Source organism: Protopterus annectens, chromosome 12.part0, assembly GCF_019279795.1.
Source record: "Protopterus annectens isolate FY-2018-M chromosome 12.part0, PAN1.0, whole genome shotgun sequence".
In the NCBI taxonomy this organism is placed as follows: Eukaryota; Metazoa; Chordata; order Ceratodontiformes; family Protopteridae; genus Protopterus; species Protopterus annectens.
This window is the reverse complement of record NC_056746.1, coordinates 609639040-609657773: the sequence shown is the minus strand read 5'-3', so window position 1 is coordinate 609657773 and position 18734 is coordinate 609639040. Positions and strand designations below refer to the sequence as shown.

Here is an 18734-nt window from a genome sequence, read left to right as displayed (position 1 = left end):
TTCCCTTCATAATCTTGTTCCAAAATTCTCTCATTCTGCTGGTATAAATGTGTATGTGCCCTTTCAAGTTTCAGCAGTTTTGTGTTAGTATAATAGCAAAAGGCATTATTATAATCCAATGCTTTATGCACCAGTAAAGATTAAAATGGAGCTAGGGCAATGCATCTCCTAAAAGATATAAAAAATTTTGTCTTGCATAAAAAATAAAAGATATTTGAAGGCTTTCCTGAGTGAAACTGATATGCAGACATTAAAATTAGTTTTCTATAATTAATGTTGTTAGATCCAACCACAAGCTAATTACCCTAGACATCCACATCCCGCTCCCACCCCCATTAGGGAAAGCATTGTAAAAATTTTTTTCCAAAGCCAACTTCATGCTTCTTAAGACAGAAGTAGCAAACTTCACGACACCCATGCAGACGGACAATAGAGGTGCGACTGCTGAATCCTACACAAATGCACTTTATAAGCACTTACACGAGTGCATGGATCGTGCCATCCCTAACAGAACCAAGATGCTATTGTCCAAAAAAAGGAAGCCAATCTAGTGGTCCCCTGCCATAAACAAACTCTACAACAGAAGAAAGAAACTGTTGCTAAAAAGAGTAAAATCCCATGATTGGAGGAACTCCCTGGTCAGCCTCAGGAAGAAGCTGAGATCCCTCATAAAATCCTCCAAAGCTAGTTACAAAAACAAAATTACCACTGATTCTATAGACAACCACAACGCATTCTATAGCTATGTCAAGAATCTCAATGGCAACACTCAGATCTGCTCTGAGTTACAGCACAATGGCACTAAATATACAGAACCAACTGATATTGCCAACATCCTGGCAGATAGGTTCAGTACTAACTTTACCCCCATCTCACCCCCTAAAGGGCCCATCTCTATACTGGGAGAATGCAAAATTTCTGTAATCACGGCTGCACAGGTAAAAGCCACACTCTCCAAAGCCAAGAACACAGCATCCATGGGACCTGACAACATCCCAGGCTGCGTTCTACACGAACTACAGAATGAACTGGCACACCACCTGCTCAACAGTGGCACAGGAAAATAATTTTCTTGGGTGGCGAAAGCCAGGGTGCCTTTTTGGCTAGGCTTATATAGGCCCTAGGGCCAATAGCCTAGTACCTACCTATGAACCTATGTCCTCAGAATATTATGTGATTTAACATTAATGACACCATTGTTCAGCTAGAAGGTTTTGAGGATTTTAAAGTTTCTTAAGTGCATGATACCCAGTTCTGCTAAATTTATTTGTAGATTTATAACCATCAGTTCTAAAATTCATAATACTTTTTGGAATTTTAATACAATTTCATTATCTGTAGTAATTCCTCTTAATTTACAACCAAAAACATTCACGCCAGATATTAGAAAATAATTATTCAAAAACTGAGCTATGATGCATCCCAGAAAAATATATTTATAAGATGAAAGCTTACCTTTTATTGTAAAGCCTAAATTCTCTGTGATTTAACCAGTTACTAATTCACTGTCTTATATACAAATTAATAGCTAAGTTGTATAATTAAGTAATTAATTATGTGTGACTGCATCAAATGTGTTGGGCAAAGCTACAATGGCAACAGAACAAGGTAAAATATCAACAAGTGCCATAATTGTACAAGGTTTGAAAAACATGAATAAGAAGGACCAAAACCCCATTGATTTAAATCCAGGTTTTCTGAACACTAGATAGTTGTATTTATTCAGTTACACAATACCATTCATATACATATGGAGGTTTTCTTTTTTTTTTTTTTTCTAATAACTTGTGGAGTTAGATCTATTTCTGTCTTGTAAACTGGAAGAAAAGTGCACTAGTTTGTAAGATACTTGCCATAACAGTGTATCTTTGAGGAATGGTCACTGTAACAATAAATCATAACAAAAACAGTATATCTTTGAGGCATGGTCACTGTACCAATAAAGCATAAAAATAACAGTATATCTTTGAGGAACGGTCACTGTAACAACAAATCATAACAATAATAGTATATATTTGAAGAATGGTCACTGTAACAATAAATCATAACATCATGTTTTTATCCTGCTCGCATTATCTTCTTCATGGCTAGCATTCCAAACAGCATTTATATATGCACAATACCTGCATATAATAGAACTTGGGAAAGCAGGCACAGCAATCCCATAATTCCAGTATTTAGACAGTTTCCACAATTCTTTGAACCAAAGTCCCACTGCAAATTTGCTATTTTGACATGTTACAAAATGTATAGAAACAGCATCATTGGAAACTTATGAAAGTAATAAATGTGAAGAAATAAATTATGTAAATAACTATATTACATATATTATTAATACTCAGTGTGAGTTGACATTAATCTTCACTATATCAGAGCTGTCTGTAAGAATTTTGGGATTAGCAGGGTAGGAGGAAAGGTACAGAGGAGACCTGGGGGCAGGCATGTATTAGAGCATTTCTCTGTGACTCCCCCATTGTGGGGATGACCCCACTGAGGAAAAAGTTGTTTTGTTGCTGTTAGATTGAGATACCACTTGTGAGGTAGCAGAATTAACCTCCTCAACCTATCCACTAGAACACTGGACTTCCCTAATATGTGCATTGCTATCAGAAAGCGGTTGGAAGATATCACCCACTGCCAGACACTCATGGCTTCTTGACAGAATGGGTAGAATGTTTTCCCCCTTGCATGTTGATGTACTTAATTACTGACATGTTGTCTGCCTGGACAGAGATCATTCCTAGAGGAATGTCATCTTGAAAGGCCTGCAATGTTAGACTGACATTGTTGTGAAGTTTGGCCTCAGAGGAAGACCATTGTGCTTTGGAGTGTCTTTCCCATGTAATGTCCCCCCAATCCTAGTTGGGAAACATCTAAGGTCACCATGGCTTTAAAAGGATTAGGGACAAAGAGTCAGCTCTGAGGAACACTGGGAGAGTGTACCTACCATTCTACATGTGTACTGAAATGTTTCTCATAGATTGATACATGATGGACCACTGAACTGCCAGTGTTCAGCAAAGAACTCATATTTATATCTTGCCAAGGGAGCTAAAGAAATTGAAGCCACCAACAACAAAAGTTGAAGGGACAATCTGATTGGTGGCTTTTGACAGGGTAGAAACTGTAGAACCTGGTTGCATAGGGTGAACAGTCTGCAGTTCAGTAGTCATGCTATCTGTGCTGCGGTATCTAAGTGAGCTTCTATAAACTCCAAGGTCTATACCAGAAAAAAATGTGATTTCTCGTGATTCACTGTTATACCCAGTAGTGAGCAAAGATGGAGCAGATAATCCCTGTTCAGGACTAGAAGAAGCCTGGTAGGGGTGCTGATGAGACACTTGTCCAAGTAGGGGAACACACACAACCCTTGCACTCTGATGTGAGCTGCAACTACTGTCATACACTTGATGAACACTGAGGGCTATGATGAAACCAAAGGTCAGGGCTCTGAAATGGAAGTGACTGGCCCCCGGGCAGAAGTGAAGAAGCCTTCTCTACTGCATGTCGATTCTGATGTGGTAGTACACATCTTGAATGTCTATTGAGCACATACAATTGTCCTTTATCAGTAGAGGAAGGATTGACTCTACCATGACCATCTGGAACTTAATGTGTTTGACATAATGATTGAGGTGGCTAAAGTCCAAAATTGCCCTGAGGTCCACAGTCGTTTTGGCACTAAAAGAAATCCAAGTTCCAGATCTGTGTTAGTTTGGTGAGGTCACCTGGATGATTTGTTTGTCTTGCAGCTTTTTTATTTCTATACCCACTGCCTTTATTTGTGAGGGTGGTACATTGGGCATTTTGTTTTGTGGTGGGGGTAGACCAATAAACGGAATGAAATAGCTTCTGGTTATGACTTTCCACACCCAGACATCTTTGTTGATGGATGTGCAGGCTTCTAGGTGCAGAGATAAGCATACCCTGACTGCCTCCAGAGTGCAGCAATTGGGCAACCATTCAGAAGCACTGAAAAAGTCTCTCAAAGGACCCCTGAAGCTTTGGTTTGGTGAGCTTCCTCTGCCTCGAGAGTGATGTTCACCATTAGAATTTTTCCCTTCTGCCATTGGGGGGGGGGGCTATCTCAAGAAGTGTCCAAGAAAAGCCCTTGAGACTTCTAGAACCACAGCTTCCTGCCCCTTTCTGATTTCTAAAAAAGGACCTCTGTGGGGTAGAAAACCATATTCCCTTGGCAGAAAGGGTCTTTCCATCCTCTTGACTTCTGGAGAGTGTGTCTTTAACCTCGGGTCAAAAAAGAAAGTCAAAATATCCTAGGGGGCATGAGTAAAAGATGTCTTGAAGAGCTCTACAAAGTCACACAAGTACATCCAAGCATGTCTTATTATGGAAATGCCTGTACCTGCATCTCTTGAAGTGCCCTCAGTTGCATTGGATATCAGATGCACAGAAACATTTGATAGGGACTGAACTATGGCCAGTCTGTGAACTCAATATTTTCCTTTCCTCTGCAGACATGGACCTCAAGAGAGAGATTTAGAAAACTGTTTTGTCAGTTCTTTCTGAAGCCTTGTAATATGTGTGAAATAATTCAGTGACATGAAGGCAAAGGTAGCTAAAGTGTAGACTCACTTCCCAAATCTATCCCAAACCCTAGTTTCTCCATCAGGGGGACAGACAGACAGATGATCTGCCTTCAGCAAGCATCGTTTTGATGGCTACTATTTCTACCATGGCATCTGCTACCTGGCTTTTGCTCTAATACCACCTGTTTTTTGGAGCAACAAGGTATTTATTTAGCCTTCTGCCCTCTTTAGTAATGGATGCTAGAAAGCTCCAGTTTGAGAGAAAATTGATGAATCCACCACTGAAGCTTGAACTTGAGACAGGGAAAGAAGGGTACCAGAAAGTTCAGAAGGTGACAATGTTGAAGCCACACTGACCTGAGGTACCACTGAAGCTTTCTTGTATGAAGTTTTGCCAGAGGGAGCATGGGATTGGAAGAAGTCATGAACCTGAGGATCCTGAGAAATTCCCTGACTGTGACTGAAGCCATAGAAGAGACTGGAAAAAGGCAGTAAGTGACAGGTCCTTGGAAACAGGCAGAGATGCCAACATAGGAATGTTCTGAAGCCTGCAAGTGAGGAAAATATGACCCTAAGAAGGCATCAGAGCTGATTTCTGAAAGTTTATAATGAACCTCAGATTATGTAATAGGAAAACAATAAACTGGAGATCCTGAAGCACAGCACTGGGGGAAGAAGTTTGAATAACCAGATTGTCCAGATAGGGAAAGATCTGAATTCCTCTCATCCTGCAAAAGGCAATGACAGCAGAGAAACATTTGGTGAATACCCTTGGGACAGTAGAGAGGCCAAAGGACAAAGGAGAGAACTGAAAATGCTAGGAAGAAATGCATAAACATAAACTTTTCCTGAAAAGGTGATGGATGGGGATATGACGGCAGGCACCTTTATGATCCAGAGAGACCAGAAAGGTCTGGTGTAGAAGAAGGGGGACTAGAGTCTGAAGAGACAACATTCAAAATGAAGGAATCATAAGAAAGGTGTTGATCAGGGAAAGATACAGACTTGGTCTTCAAGTTCCTTCCTTTCTGGGAACCAAAAACACTTTGGAATAAAAATCCTTCCTTTCCTGGCCAGAAGGCGCAGCATGAACAGTGCCCTGGACCAAAAGAGAATGGAACACCTCTGGGAAAAGAGGATGTTGTTCCAGAGGAGGTTGAAGAATACCATAAAAGGGAGGAAGGGATTTCTAAACCATGAAATAACCAATTTGGAAGAGACAGGGAAAGACAGAAGAATAAGGGAACCTAGCTGAGGGAAAGGGGAAAGAAATTGTCAAATCGAGCCTGGTTTACCCCAAAAAGCAGGTTTTTGAGAGGTAGGGGTTTGAGTGGACTTAGCAGGAGGTACACATCTAAAATCATTCTTTTCCCTTAGGCAGAAGGGGAGACTGCCTACAAACAAAAGCAGATTTGAAGGGGCAATTCCTCTGAAATGTAGGAATAGGAGAAACAAAAATATGTTTCAGCTCTTGTAAGGCCTTACCCTTTTCCTGGACAGACTTGGAAAGTTCAGTAGCAGCAACACCAAAAAGATTTTTATTATCTAAAGGAGCATCCAGCAGTTTGGCCTTAATGTCATCAGGCAAAGACTGAAGGTGAAGTCAAGAATAACGACTCATAAAAGAACCAAAGGCAGCAGCCCTGGAGGAGATATCAGCTGCATTACAGCTGCATTTGATACAGTGGTGAGCAACTTGAGAAGTAAAACCCAACAGGGAAAGGGCAGACTCCTTCCCTTCGGAAACCACTTTGGAAACCTGAAAACAGAGGACCAAAACATACCAGGTTATATGAATCTGGTAGTTGATGGGCCAATGTGATAGCAGTGTAAACCTTTTCGGCTAGCCTTTCCATAGCCCCACTATCCTTATCAGAAGAGAGTAGCTTGGTAGAAGGCAACAGCTTGGAGGGCTTCTCAAAAGAGACAGACACTACAGAAGGGTCAATAGAAAGGCATTTATAGGGAAATTTACATTCATCAGGCACATTGTAAAATAGTTTATCAAGTTTTTTGAGTGCAGGGGGCTAAAAATCAGGGGACACAGAAGCTGCTAAAAAGGTATCCAGTTGGCAGCCAGAATGGGGGTAGGGGGCAGTTGATGGCTTAGGCTACTCCATCTGGAGGAGCTCATAATGCCTTTTATGAATGTCAGAGACTTGAGAACAATCACAGTTAAAAACACCATCATGCGAGTAAAAGTATTCCCAAAGGAGAGTTCATCCAAAAGGGAAGCTGGACTAAAAGAATCATCTTCCTCTGAACCATAGTCCAAGGGGTAAGGGATTTGAGAAGAGTAAACCATAGACACTTCCCCATAATCCGGATCCTCATCTGATGAGTCTAGTTCCCTGATTCTTTGAAGAGGAGTGGAAGACCAGGGAGAGACACTCACAGACACATCTTGAGGAGGCTTTAAAGCCATTAAAGCATTAAATAACCCCTGAGTAAAATCATGCCATTCACATTGGGGATCCTTATCTACAGGGAAAATACTGTATGTTTAGGTTTCTGTTTTTTTTTTTCCTGTGGGATGTCTGCATGAAACACCCACTAAGGCCAGTGTCAGAAGCAGACATTTGTAAAGCCTCCAAGGACATGTGAGAAGTCAGATCCATGTCAGCCTCCAACGGGGTCATGGCAGATGAATCTGAGACAACCACTGGATGATCTTCTGGGCTTTCACTGGCTTTGAGATAAATGTCCAGGTGAGGCTGCACAGCAGCTGTGTCAGTATCAAACCTAATTTTTTTATGCCTTTTTCTTGACAAACATCTGACCCTCGGGACGGGAAGACTCCTACATAGCACCTTAGGCAAACAACTTAAGATATTGGTTTTCAAGGTAAATAGATAAAGAGGAGAGATGACTACATTAGGTCTTAGGGACAAAAGCTTGGCAGATACAGACTGAGCACGTATTGAAAAGCATGATGGTCTTTATAGGGAATCTGCCTCCCACACTGACATTTTCCCTTTCTGGATGACATGAACACAACAGCGCTGAGTAAAAAAGAAAGACGGCATTCAGACCAATGTTCAATGATGGAATTTTGACTGGCACCAAAGAAGTTCTGAGTGTGTCCATCTGTACATCACCTTTATGGCCTATGCCTTGTGCTGGGAGCATACGTATGATGTACAATGCCTATATCTATTAAAGGCTTTGGTATACTGGCCAGACATTGGGCTATCCTTAGCAGGAGATCCCTTAGGTTATGAATACTGCAACAGTGATATGGAAGGACAGCTTTATGTTCATTTAGATAAATACAGTAATAGGACCATCTTTACTATGTCCAACCCCACAAGTGGTCAATACATGAACTTCACAACATAAATAAAAAACTGTTTAGATTACATTGCAAGGTCAGAACCATTACAATGAGAATGGAAAACACCTCACCAGGAAACTGAAGTTAACAATTAAGACCAGAAAGAGGCCTGCTTCTGAGACTAAGGATAACCTTCAATCCTTTTCAGTTAAGATAGAAAATGAAGGAATAATTTACATCACTGCTTAGAACTTATCTATAATTGTAGCTCCCAGTCATATCCTAATGATATCACCAACATACTGGTTAACAAGTTTGCTGCAAATGTGTCCCCTGAAACTATCATCCCCATCCCAAAAACACAGAGTCACCCCCCATACACACATTATATCCAACAACCACTTCCTTAAAGTGGTCTGATAGGCCAACATTTCTTCATCAATGAAACCATAATAGAATATAAAGGACTATTTGGCATGTTACACATTAGACATATCAAAAAAACTCAAAAGATTGCACAGGTTCCTAACAAAAAGGATCTCAAGCCTCAAAATGCTTAGCTATCAGGGAAGGCTGAAGTCGCACTCCTTGTGCTCAGCTTCACATAGATTCTTGGGGGAAGGCCTATGCCTTGCTTACCATACCTTCAGAGATAATATTATCCAAGACCTCCTTGTTCTTGATGTGTCAAACAACATAGCCAACAGCAGACTAAGAGATCTGAATCTACATCAGGAATAGATAAAATAAATAAAACTAAATAAAGGGACAGGGTCATCACACAGTGCTTCCCATTGTGGTGCAATTTGGATTCTGCTTTCAGATATAACTTAGAAAATTGTATTGGTAACCTAAAATACACTCCAAGACTTACAGACATTGCCCTCTTTGAAAAACTGGTAGAGCCTGAGGGTGGTTATTGGCAAGGGACACTTGCCCCCTGGTCAAATAGCCTTGTATTTCCTATGATTCTTATAATTCCTATGACCTTGTAACTCTTGTGATTCTTTGTAAGTGTATGGGGACTCAGGTATACATGCTTATAGTTTTGGTGAGTTAAAATAGCAGTAAACATGGGTGTAGATGTGGATGAATCCCTTTGTGGCTAAAGCTTGCTACACTGGGGACTGAAAGGCTTAGGCAGAGATTTTTTAACAACTTCAGTAAAATGATGGTAGGGTATTTTGCAGCTGCTTACTGATACCATATGCTGTTGATAGAGAAGCACTTAAACTAAGTAAGTGTTTACATCCTTCACGTATGAAATTAGTGTTCCAGGCATAAAGCATTATTAATGATCATGAAACAGTTGTTGCACTACTTTAAAACTTCTAGTTAGCAGACTGCCAAGTGAAGAATTATGAGGAAACCATGGGTCCACCATGATAGAAGCAGTACTGCTTTTATTGGATCTTTAATTGGAGGAAGTAAGCAAGGTTGACAAGAATGATAAACAATAATGATTCATCTATTGGCTACTACTAATGTTAATCTCATTGTAGCTGTGCACAGCTCAGAATTAATGCCCCTCTTTCTCCTTCTCTTACCAGCAGCAAAACAGTAGCACTTATCCCAAGTCAGTTCCTGTGAACAGGTGGAATACTGTCTAGCGATAAAGTGCCTTATCCCATATGGTGTAGGCATCTGTATGATTGTTATAGTATTCTCTTTGTAGACTAGGCAGGACATTTAGTAGCTTAAACAGAGAAATAAGCTGCACTGTGGTCTGAAAATAAACTGAAGATGTCCCCACTGAAACATCAACCACATCAGTTTGTATACACAGCAAACCAGAGATGGTTAGGAATAAATGCCCCTCTGCTCCCTCTCTCTCAGGAGCAAAAAAAATAAATAAATAAACACTATCCCAAGCTGGTTCCCAGTATGAGCTATAATACTGGGCGGAGCTTCAATTCAAATTTACACAAGGAGCAAGCAATTCAGCAGCCACTGGCTTATAAGGACAGCAGAAACAGGGAGGGAAGTGTGGGAAAAAATTCAGAATTGTCACAGAACAGCTTAACCTGGCAAGTAACAAATAAGTCCTGTTCTTTTTTCCTTATCTAAAAATGTTACTTCTCAACTTCTCCCATGGTTCAAATTAAATTAATCCTTTTGCAGTCAAAGAATACAAGACAAATGTTTGCCAACAAAGAATGCCTTGAAACTCCAAGAAAACAAACAGACAAACTGCAATAAAAATGCAAGTGTTACACCTTATAAACCAAGAAATCTCAAATGATCACAGAGCAGCATTACCTGGCAACTTCTAGAGAAGTAGAAAACCGTTTCAGGGATTCAATGGACATTTTTAACTTACTGGGAATTTGTTTTTACCTAGAAATCTTAGAAACTGCAACTAGAACACTAGTAACCTTTTGACATCTTCTTTCACTAGAACCTGATACATTTTGTTATTCATTGTGATTTCCTGTTTCAGTGGAAAAGTTTTATTTTGCACAATTAAAGTGATTTCCCATGTACCTGTGACTATTTTTCTTAGTTTTTAGAGGTTCTGCAATAGTAAAATTATCACAGGTATAAGCAAAACACTCAAATCACAATTGCAAGCAAGACAAATGTGCCTCTGTATTAGGATCACTGTCCAGGAAATAATCCTGAAGTTGATAGTAGCAAGAGGCTACTTAACCTTCTGTAAAAATCCTCAGTCAGTAAGGGACCAGAACTAGTTTAATTCTATAAGATATAGAGACCAGTTCAAGAAAATAGGTGAACCTTAAACTTTATAATATAATAATATACAAACAATGACTCAGGTTTATCTTCATACATAATTATCTCAAGTACAGAACATTGTTTCAAAATATAACTGCTGTTATGAAATGTTATTAAAAAATATTTTTTAAGATGAGTAAAAAATGAAAATGTTGTACTCATCCACCACCAAATGAAAATGATTTTTGTACTGAATACTTAAAGAAAAATCAGATGACATTTGCAGCAATGCAAAATAGAAGAGCTACCCTGTCAATTCAAGAATCTAATTGAACAGACTGGTAGTCTTAGCTTTAAGGTGTGTTATTCACATATGTATTAAGCAAAGCAAACTATCCAATTCCTCGGAGCTGTACCTGATTACTGCTCATGGAAAAATATGTAGTCCATACCTCTCAAGTGTACCTCATTACGAGGAACGTACCTCATTTGGGGTCTTAAAAAGTTCATGTTCCTCAAAGTTCCTTGAAGTTCCACATTGAAAGACATTGTCACACATTCAGTGTTAGGAATTTTTTAAGTGAAATCCATGGTAAATAGAAATTAATCATATTAATTCATTAAAAGATCTTCTTTATAAGTAAAACCAGCATATTTTAACCATCCTATGACCTTCCTTGTTTAAGTTGTTAGTAAGCCATTAGTATGTGTTCCACATTTTGCCCATTTGTTCCACATTATGAGGGCTAGTGTTCATCATTTTGGAGATGGAAGGTTGAGAGCTATGATGTAGACAAAAAGTGCACATAGAGTAGGATACATAACCAAACCAGGTACTGTGAAGATAGGAAAAAATGCATAATCATACTTCATAACATTGTCTCTAATATGTGTCTTTCTATATATCTAAAATATCCTGTCTTGTTTATGACATCTCTTTTTCTAAACACTGTCATTCTTCTGATCAATGGAGAAAATGGTGTTATGATTCAGTGACCAATTGTGTTAACACACATTTCGATTCATTTACATTCGATTCATTTACATTAAAAATACTTACAGCCCCAGTGAGAAGTTCTAGGCCAGAGAAACTCATGTTGTTTTGGGGTAGGTCAAACAGCTGTGGGATGGTGATGAAACTGAAGTTCACCAAGAAGGAGAAGATATTAAACATCAAAAGCCATTTAAGAAAAGTAAAGTAAGATAGAACGCTAGTTCCAAACTTCCCGCCAATGACTTTCAGAGTCTTCTGCCAAAGTTGCATTGATTGAAAAAATCCTGACATAGTCTCCTTGAATCTTCTGAAAGACTGAAATAATAAAACAAAAATGCTGTTTTAGCTATATTATTATAATACCACTACAATGTTTTGAGCAAAATACAAAAAAAAGAAGTTATGTACTCACCATAATGTTCCATCTGTGTTGTCCATTTTCACTCTTCCTCAACTTATGGGTTTGGATCCGATCCCTCGAATCCGACTCAGCCATTGCTAAAACTCATGGCAACCAAAAAGCTCTCAAGCATCTCCCTTACCCACAATACACCAACCCCAAGGACCTCAGATCTTGTTTTCTGACTTAGCAGAAAGAAATATTAGTAATCATATAATAAAGAGACTATATCTGGAGCTCAATACCAGAGAAGTGACATCCCCTAACCGCTCACTCTTCCAGCATAGGAAGAATGAAAATGGACAACACAGATGGAATATTATGGTGAGTACATAACTTCTTTATCTGATGTTGTCAATTTTCATTCTGTCCACAATTTATGGGACAGAGTCCTCAGCTACCTAAAATCCTGAGTGGACTCAAGGAGGTATATTCCTGAGCACTACTGAGCCAAATGATGCTCTAACTGTGGAGACCTGAGCCAATTTGTAATGAGCAATAAAGGTATGGGGAGTAGCCCAAGTTGCTGCTGCACAAATGTCATCCATGGGCACTCTAGATTGGAAAGCTGATGAAGTTGCCATAGATCTAATTGAATGAGCTTGTAATGGTTTTAATAAGGCAATGCCTAATTTGTTATAAACATAAGAAATACAATCAGTCAGCTATCTGGCTAAAGTTACTTTGGCAACTGATTTCCGCAAATGGCATCAACAGGCACTCCTTTAGCCAAAAACTGCTTGTCTTCCAGCAGTGCCATAATTTTGTCAGATCTCTGAGGTATTGGTTCAGTGGTGTCAGGATCCTTCCATGCCCACCAAGAGGTCAACTCAATGAGCCCATCAGCAGGCAGAGTCACCCATGAGGTAGATGGATCAGTACAGAAAGCCTCCAGGAATTCAGACTCCTCAGGTGAAGTGTTGCTGAACTTCCAACCACCTCTCTGTTTTAGATTTTCAAGGATGTCTCCAAGTGAGACATCTTCAGGAGGTGACAGTGGGGACCCTTCACCTTCAGCAAAGTCTGTATCTTCAGTGATAGATGCATCTGTGGATTCCAAGTGCTTCCTCTTACATGTCTTCATCTTAGAGACCTCCTCAGTAGGATGCTCTGGGGAGGTATCAGAAGAAGTTGGGACATCATGTTGAGAAGCCTAGGGTTTCAGTATCAGCTGTCCCTGTGGAAAAGAAGGGTGAGACTCCAAGAGCACAGACATCAAGGCTGCAGACTGAGGCTCTGAGTGGGTAAGGAACCATCTGTGTTGCTGAGGCAGACAACGCTCTCTCCATGGTCTCAAATGCAGATCTCCCCAGAGAGGGATAGGACACCAGATCTGAAAAGGCCAGCTTTTGAACTGATGTCCCTCCCTGCTCTGAGGACAGTTCCCCCCGAGGCAGAAGCTGGAGCCAAACTAAGCCATGCCGATAACTTTGGAGTTGATTCCAGTACCTCAGATCTGGCAAACCAAAGTGCTCAGAGCAAGCATTGGATCAGGTCATAAGGATATCCTTGGATCTAAAGCAGATGGAGCCGGGAGGCTTGGATCCAAAGACTGTGAGACCATGGAAGTAGTCAGAGAAGAAACTGGTAGAAGGGGGTGTAGTGGAAGATCAGACTTCCTGACCCAAAGAGGTAAGAGCCAAAGAAACACCTGTGAGACTCTGCACTGACAGAATTCTTCTCACCAATTTTTCCACATCTTCTTCTATTAGAGTCCTGGAAGAGCGAGTGGAAATTATGGAAAGGGATCTAGGTCTCTCCCAAAAGGAGGGGGGAACCCTGGATGGAACTGGGTTCACAGAAGGAGAGTACCTGGTCCTTGGGAGCTAAGAGATACTAGAGGCTGAATCAGATGATTTTGGCAACAGATCCAAAGATGTCAGATCTAACAAATCTCTCTTCTTTAGTTTCAGATCTGAAGTTAAAGTCAGATCCCATGAATCTCTTTCTTCTGCCTCGGATCTGAAGTTGAGGTGTGATCCAATGGTTTAGGCCTTTTCCTTGTAGGATCCAATGGGGAGGTTAGATCACAAGGATGTCTTTTCTTTGACTGCTCTGAAGTCTTAGAAGAGGATGTAGAAGGTCTTGAAGGTGAAAATTTAGACTTTTTTTTTTATTTCTCAGGGTACATAGCTCCAGATAACACCTTACCAAAAAACGGAGTGACTCTTTTAAAATCAACTTATTCTTGCATTCAACCAGGGCTCTGTGGTTAAAAGCAAGACAAATGGAGCAGTTCTGTTGTAAATGAAGTAGTCCGGGGCAGTACACATATAAAGTGTGGGCATTTGAAAAAGGAACCTTGTGGCCACATTTAAGACATTTGTTAAACCCAGGCAGGCCTTACTTTTTCTCTCACATTTTAGAACAATTAGCAGGAAAACAGCTAGTATAAAGCAAGGAAAAGTAAAGACTTTTTTGGTAATAAAATATTTAAGGTACAGAAATGTATGAGAGGAAAAAAAGAAAGAACAGACAAATTTTAATCAGAAAATACTGAGAAGCAGAAGGTAAGAGAATTAAAGTAACCTAAGAAATTAAAAGTTTTTTGCAATATGGAAGATAAAGTCAGAAAACTAAAGACATCTTCTTGAGAGCAATGGTCACCACATCATTTGCACAGAGCGTCAGGTGAGATCTGATTGTGGGTAAGGGAGATCTCAAGAGCTTTTTGGTTGCCACAAGCGCTAGCAACGACTGAGTCAGATCCAAGGGATCAGACCCAAATCCATAAGTTGAGGCCAGAATGAAAATCGACAACATCATATCATAAAGTATATTTGGAGATAACAGATTATTGTACTGCCAGAAATGTTTCAGTATATGTATATATTTTACATGGCATGGTTTGAACACATTATTGTTAATAATGATATTCTTCTGTAAGGAAGGACTGCCACAAGATTTGTTTTCTAAATTAATTCACTATGGTCACCAAGGGAATTGCTTACCCAAGGATTGGGCAACATTCATTTAATGTATTGTTCATCCCAGTGAGTCAACTGATCCTTCCTGGATCATTTTCAGGCAATGTACAGGGAAAGATGCTGACGTTATAGTAACAAGATTTCTTGGCTTTTTGTAAAAAGTCTCAGTAAGGATCAAGACGTTAGGGGAGGTGAAAGGAAACCAGACTAATTAAACTCCCTGCTATTTTCTTTCTTTCTTCCTTTCTTTTTCTTTCTTTCTTTCTTTCTTTCTTTCTTTCTTTCTTTCTTTCTTTCTTTCTTTCTTTTTACTTTTATTTTTCTTTTTACTTTCTATTGTATTGTTCATTTTTCCCAGTACTATTCATTTAAAAATGATGTGCAGCTATTGTTGTATTATTCATTACTTTTTACCAATATGAACAAACCAGGTAAACTTTCTTAGTAAACAAATTCTAGTAAATAACTTAATAAATAAATAAAACAAAATTCATGCAGACACAAGAATGACATGCAGACCTCCACACACACACTCTTAATGGACATCTGAGGCAGAGATCTCACACATGAGCCACATTTAGTTACAACTTTCAGAAATCTCAGAAAAATGAGACCCAATATTGCATGTCCTAACAATTTGAAAATGCAATTTATGCTAAAAATGCTACACTTTTGAAAACATTTTTTGCTGGTTTTACCTCCTGCACTCCCTGATATTGGAAGATTCCGGTTTATATCATGAAATCGAAACGGCTAAACATCGAATGCCATTTCATGAACCAATAAATATTGAACTACAAGTTACACGAATGGTCAGATCACAGATTTCTTTCCTAGGGAAAAAATTGCTTGGCTGTTGCTGTGAATTTGCCCTTTTCCTGACTGTATTCCAATCTCAGACTTGATATATTTAGTTGGGGGTGGGGTGGGGGGTGAAGCCCGCCCACTTTGCAATGTTTGAAGTGGTGTGTTGTGTCTGGTTGACCTACCAATTTTTTTCCCTAGGAAAAAAATTGGTGATCTGGCTGTTTGCATAAATTGTAGTTCGATATTTATTGGTCAATGAAACGGTGTTTGATGTTTAGCCATTTTGATTTCGTGATATGGACCCGGAAGATTCACCCCATACTCCTGTATATATAGTAAATCTGATAGGAGAGATCAGGAGGGGGATACATTGAGATATGGCAGTACCTATTTGCCCTAATCATACATAAATTTGCACATTTATGAGGATCTCATTTGGAGTTCCCAAACATTCAGCTGATAGCCCTAACTAATAAAAGCTAATCATTATGAAAACAGTACTGAAAGCTGACAATGTTTAATGGGAGAATTGAAAGCCTGACTGCCAACAAAGAAATCACAGTACAAATGTCTAAATGAGATGCTCGTTTCTGGATTCAGAAATCAGGCCAAAGAAATAAGTAAGTCATTAAAGAGAAACAAATGATGATAAGTAAACTTAGACACAGCATATACCAGATTTTAAAATATATGGTAACTAAGAAGGTGATGAAAAGAAAATACTTACTACTGATGTTCTGTGACAGCAGTCTGTGCAGACTTGACTCTGTTTCTTCTTTGCTGCATAACTTTTTTCTTGTTTTACTCTATTCCTGTCATAGCAGATGACACAAATGAGAAACCAAGTCATACAGCTGAGGTGTACATCATACATAATTAGCTAACAGCATGTTTAAGGCAGTTGCTTGGTATGCACATATTAATGAATATGTTGCATTGTAAGCACAATCTGTTAGTGAAATGAGGGACTTGAATGGTATGGTCAGATGTGTAGTTCTACTAGTCAGTATAATGATATTTATTAATACTGAAAGCATCAGTGTAAAATAATTACTTGATTAGATTACAGTTAACATAGCAAAGAAAGTACAATTGTGTGAGGTACTTACTGTACAAGTAGATGCTAGCCTCTTGCACAAAGATTCCTCATGTGTTGAATTTGCCAACAATACCCCAGATCTGAAAAAAACACAGGCCACATCTAAAGAAGTCAGCCCCTTCATTAGCTTGTGCTATTCTGGCAGTCAGAATAATTATGTTCAAACAACAGCATCTGCAAAGGGAGGTTTTTTTTTTGCCCAATACGACTATGGGTCATTGGGATGCTTGGCGAATCTGAGCCAGCAAAACTAATGCTCCAGCCCTGACCTCCTACAGATTTGTCCTGCCCATAATGCACCATTGCAGCTACTTTTCTCAGATTGAGTTTACTACCAAAAAAGCAACAACAAAGCTGGCCATAAAGAGAAACAGTTGAAGAAGAGCTTTGGGTAGGTCCTCAGAAAAGGATAATCTGGGAGTGGGGGTAGAGGGAAGGAAGGTTGTAATATTTGATGGACATGAGTGCAAGGTCCCCAGCATTATAGTAAGTATATAACTACCGTATCCTCTTCATTCCATCCATCTGATCCAACTGATGAGTCAGAATCCAAAGCTACCAGTCACTTGGGTGATATTATGACAGGAGACCTTTGAGAGAAGTGACCCATAGGAAGCCCTAGATGTTGCAATGGTTCTATATTAGATCAGCGAATGCTTAAAAAAGCAAATGCTGATTGATCGACCTTATGTAAGCGAAAGCTTACAATCTCAAACTGTCAGATCAGCGATTTTTTTCCTAGGGAAAAAAAAAATCGCTGATCCAAAACACATACACACAACACAAGCACACCAAACAAACAGAAATCCACACACATACACCTAAAATCTGACAACTAACCCTACACTAAGCTATGCACACACCACTAATTATCCACTTACCTTAACTCAAACCCTAACCCTAAGGTCTGTCACTATCGCACACTCACCTCACCCGCTCCCTAACCCTAACTCACCTAAACCCGCCCTAACCCTCACGTCCACACAATCGCACACATACCTAACCCGAGCCCTAACCCTAACTCACCTAACCCACCCTAACACTCACATCCACACAATCGCACACTTACCTGAATCTGACCCGTAACTTTCCACCACAGCACTGAAAATACCGAAGCAACAGAAACAGACAACCACAATTTTTCCCTAGGAAAAAATTCAGGTTTCTGTTGCTTTGATATTTTGAACATTTGCTAAAATAAGGTAGATCAATCAGCGATCACTTGTTTAAGTGTTCGCTGATCTAATATAGACCCACTGAAATTATATCCAGTTTATAATGCCTGTGAAAGATATGCAACACTGACGAGGTTGCTGCAGCACAAATTTTATCAGCTGAAGAATTCTTTAAAAAAGTTGTGTAAGTGGTGACAGATCAAATGGAATGAGTTTTAGGCTTGAATGGCAAAGCTCTGATGTGCATAGGGCAGACAAATGAAATGCAATCGGATAGCCACCTGGAAAGGGAAACCTTTCAATACTGTTCCAACACACAATTACTACATAAGTGCAGTTGCGTAAATTGAACTTATAGATGATGTTTGAATGGTCACTGCTGCAGTAGCATTAGCTATTATGGGGTTATATCTTGTCAAGGATATAATGGCCAGCCATCTTCCAAAACTTCAAGGCACCTTCCATGCAGCCAAACTCTTAAGCAGCTCAAGCTGAGCTGACTAAAAGGCAATTTTGGACATGAAGCTCTTCAGAGCTTTCCTGTCAGAACAACAAGGCATATATGTTCACACCTTGGCATAAGAAATACACCAAAAAACAAGGGGGATCGGGCTAGGGAGGGAGGTAGCAGCTACTGAAGCAGTGATCATTCAAATACCTACTGTTATGGTAAGTTCAGCTTACACAATTTTACTATGATCATCATATTGATCACTGCTGTAATAGCCTTAGTTATAAAGGTAGATTACTATAGCTAACTACATTTGAGAGTAGGAAAGACAAAGGTCCAGGAGCCCCTGGAGAATGATCCTAGCAAAACTTGATCTGGACACAG

The 18734-nt window shown here is 39.5% G+C and overlaps 1 protein-coding gene across 3 annotated transcripts in view; it reads right to left on the bottom strand.

The window, feature by feature from the left end:
* Positions 1 to 18734, bottom strand: part of TMC5 (transmembrane channel like 5) — a 1577296-nt gene that overhangs the window by 673110 nt on the left and 885452 nt on the right. For all 3 annotated transcript variants that reach the window (XM_044089737.1, XM_044089736.1, XM_044089738.1), the window contains 2 exons: positions 16353 to 16437; positions 11558 to 11806 (listed from right to left, as the gene is read on the bottom strand). In XM_044089737.1, coding sequence (XP_043945672.1) covers positions 11558 to 11806; positions 16353 to 16437 — 334 coding nt within the window. The remainder of the gene's footprint in view (positions 1 to 11557; positions 11807 to 16352; positions 16438 to 18734) is intronic.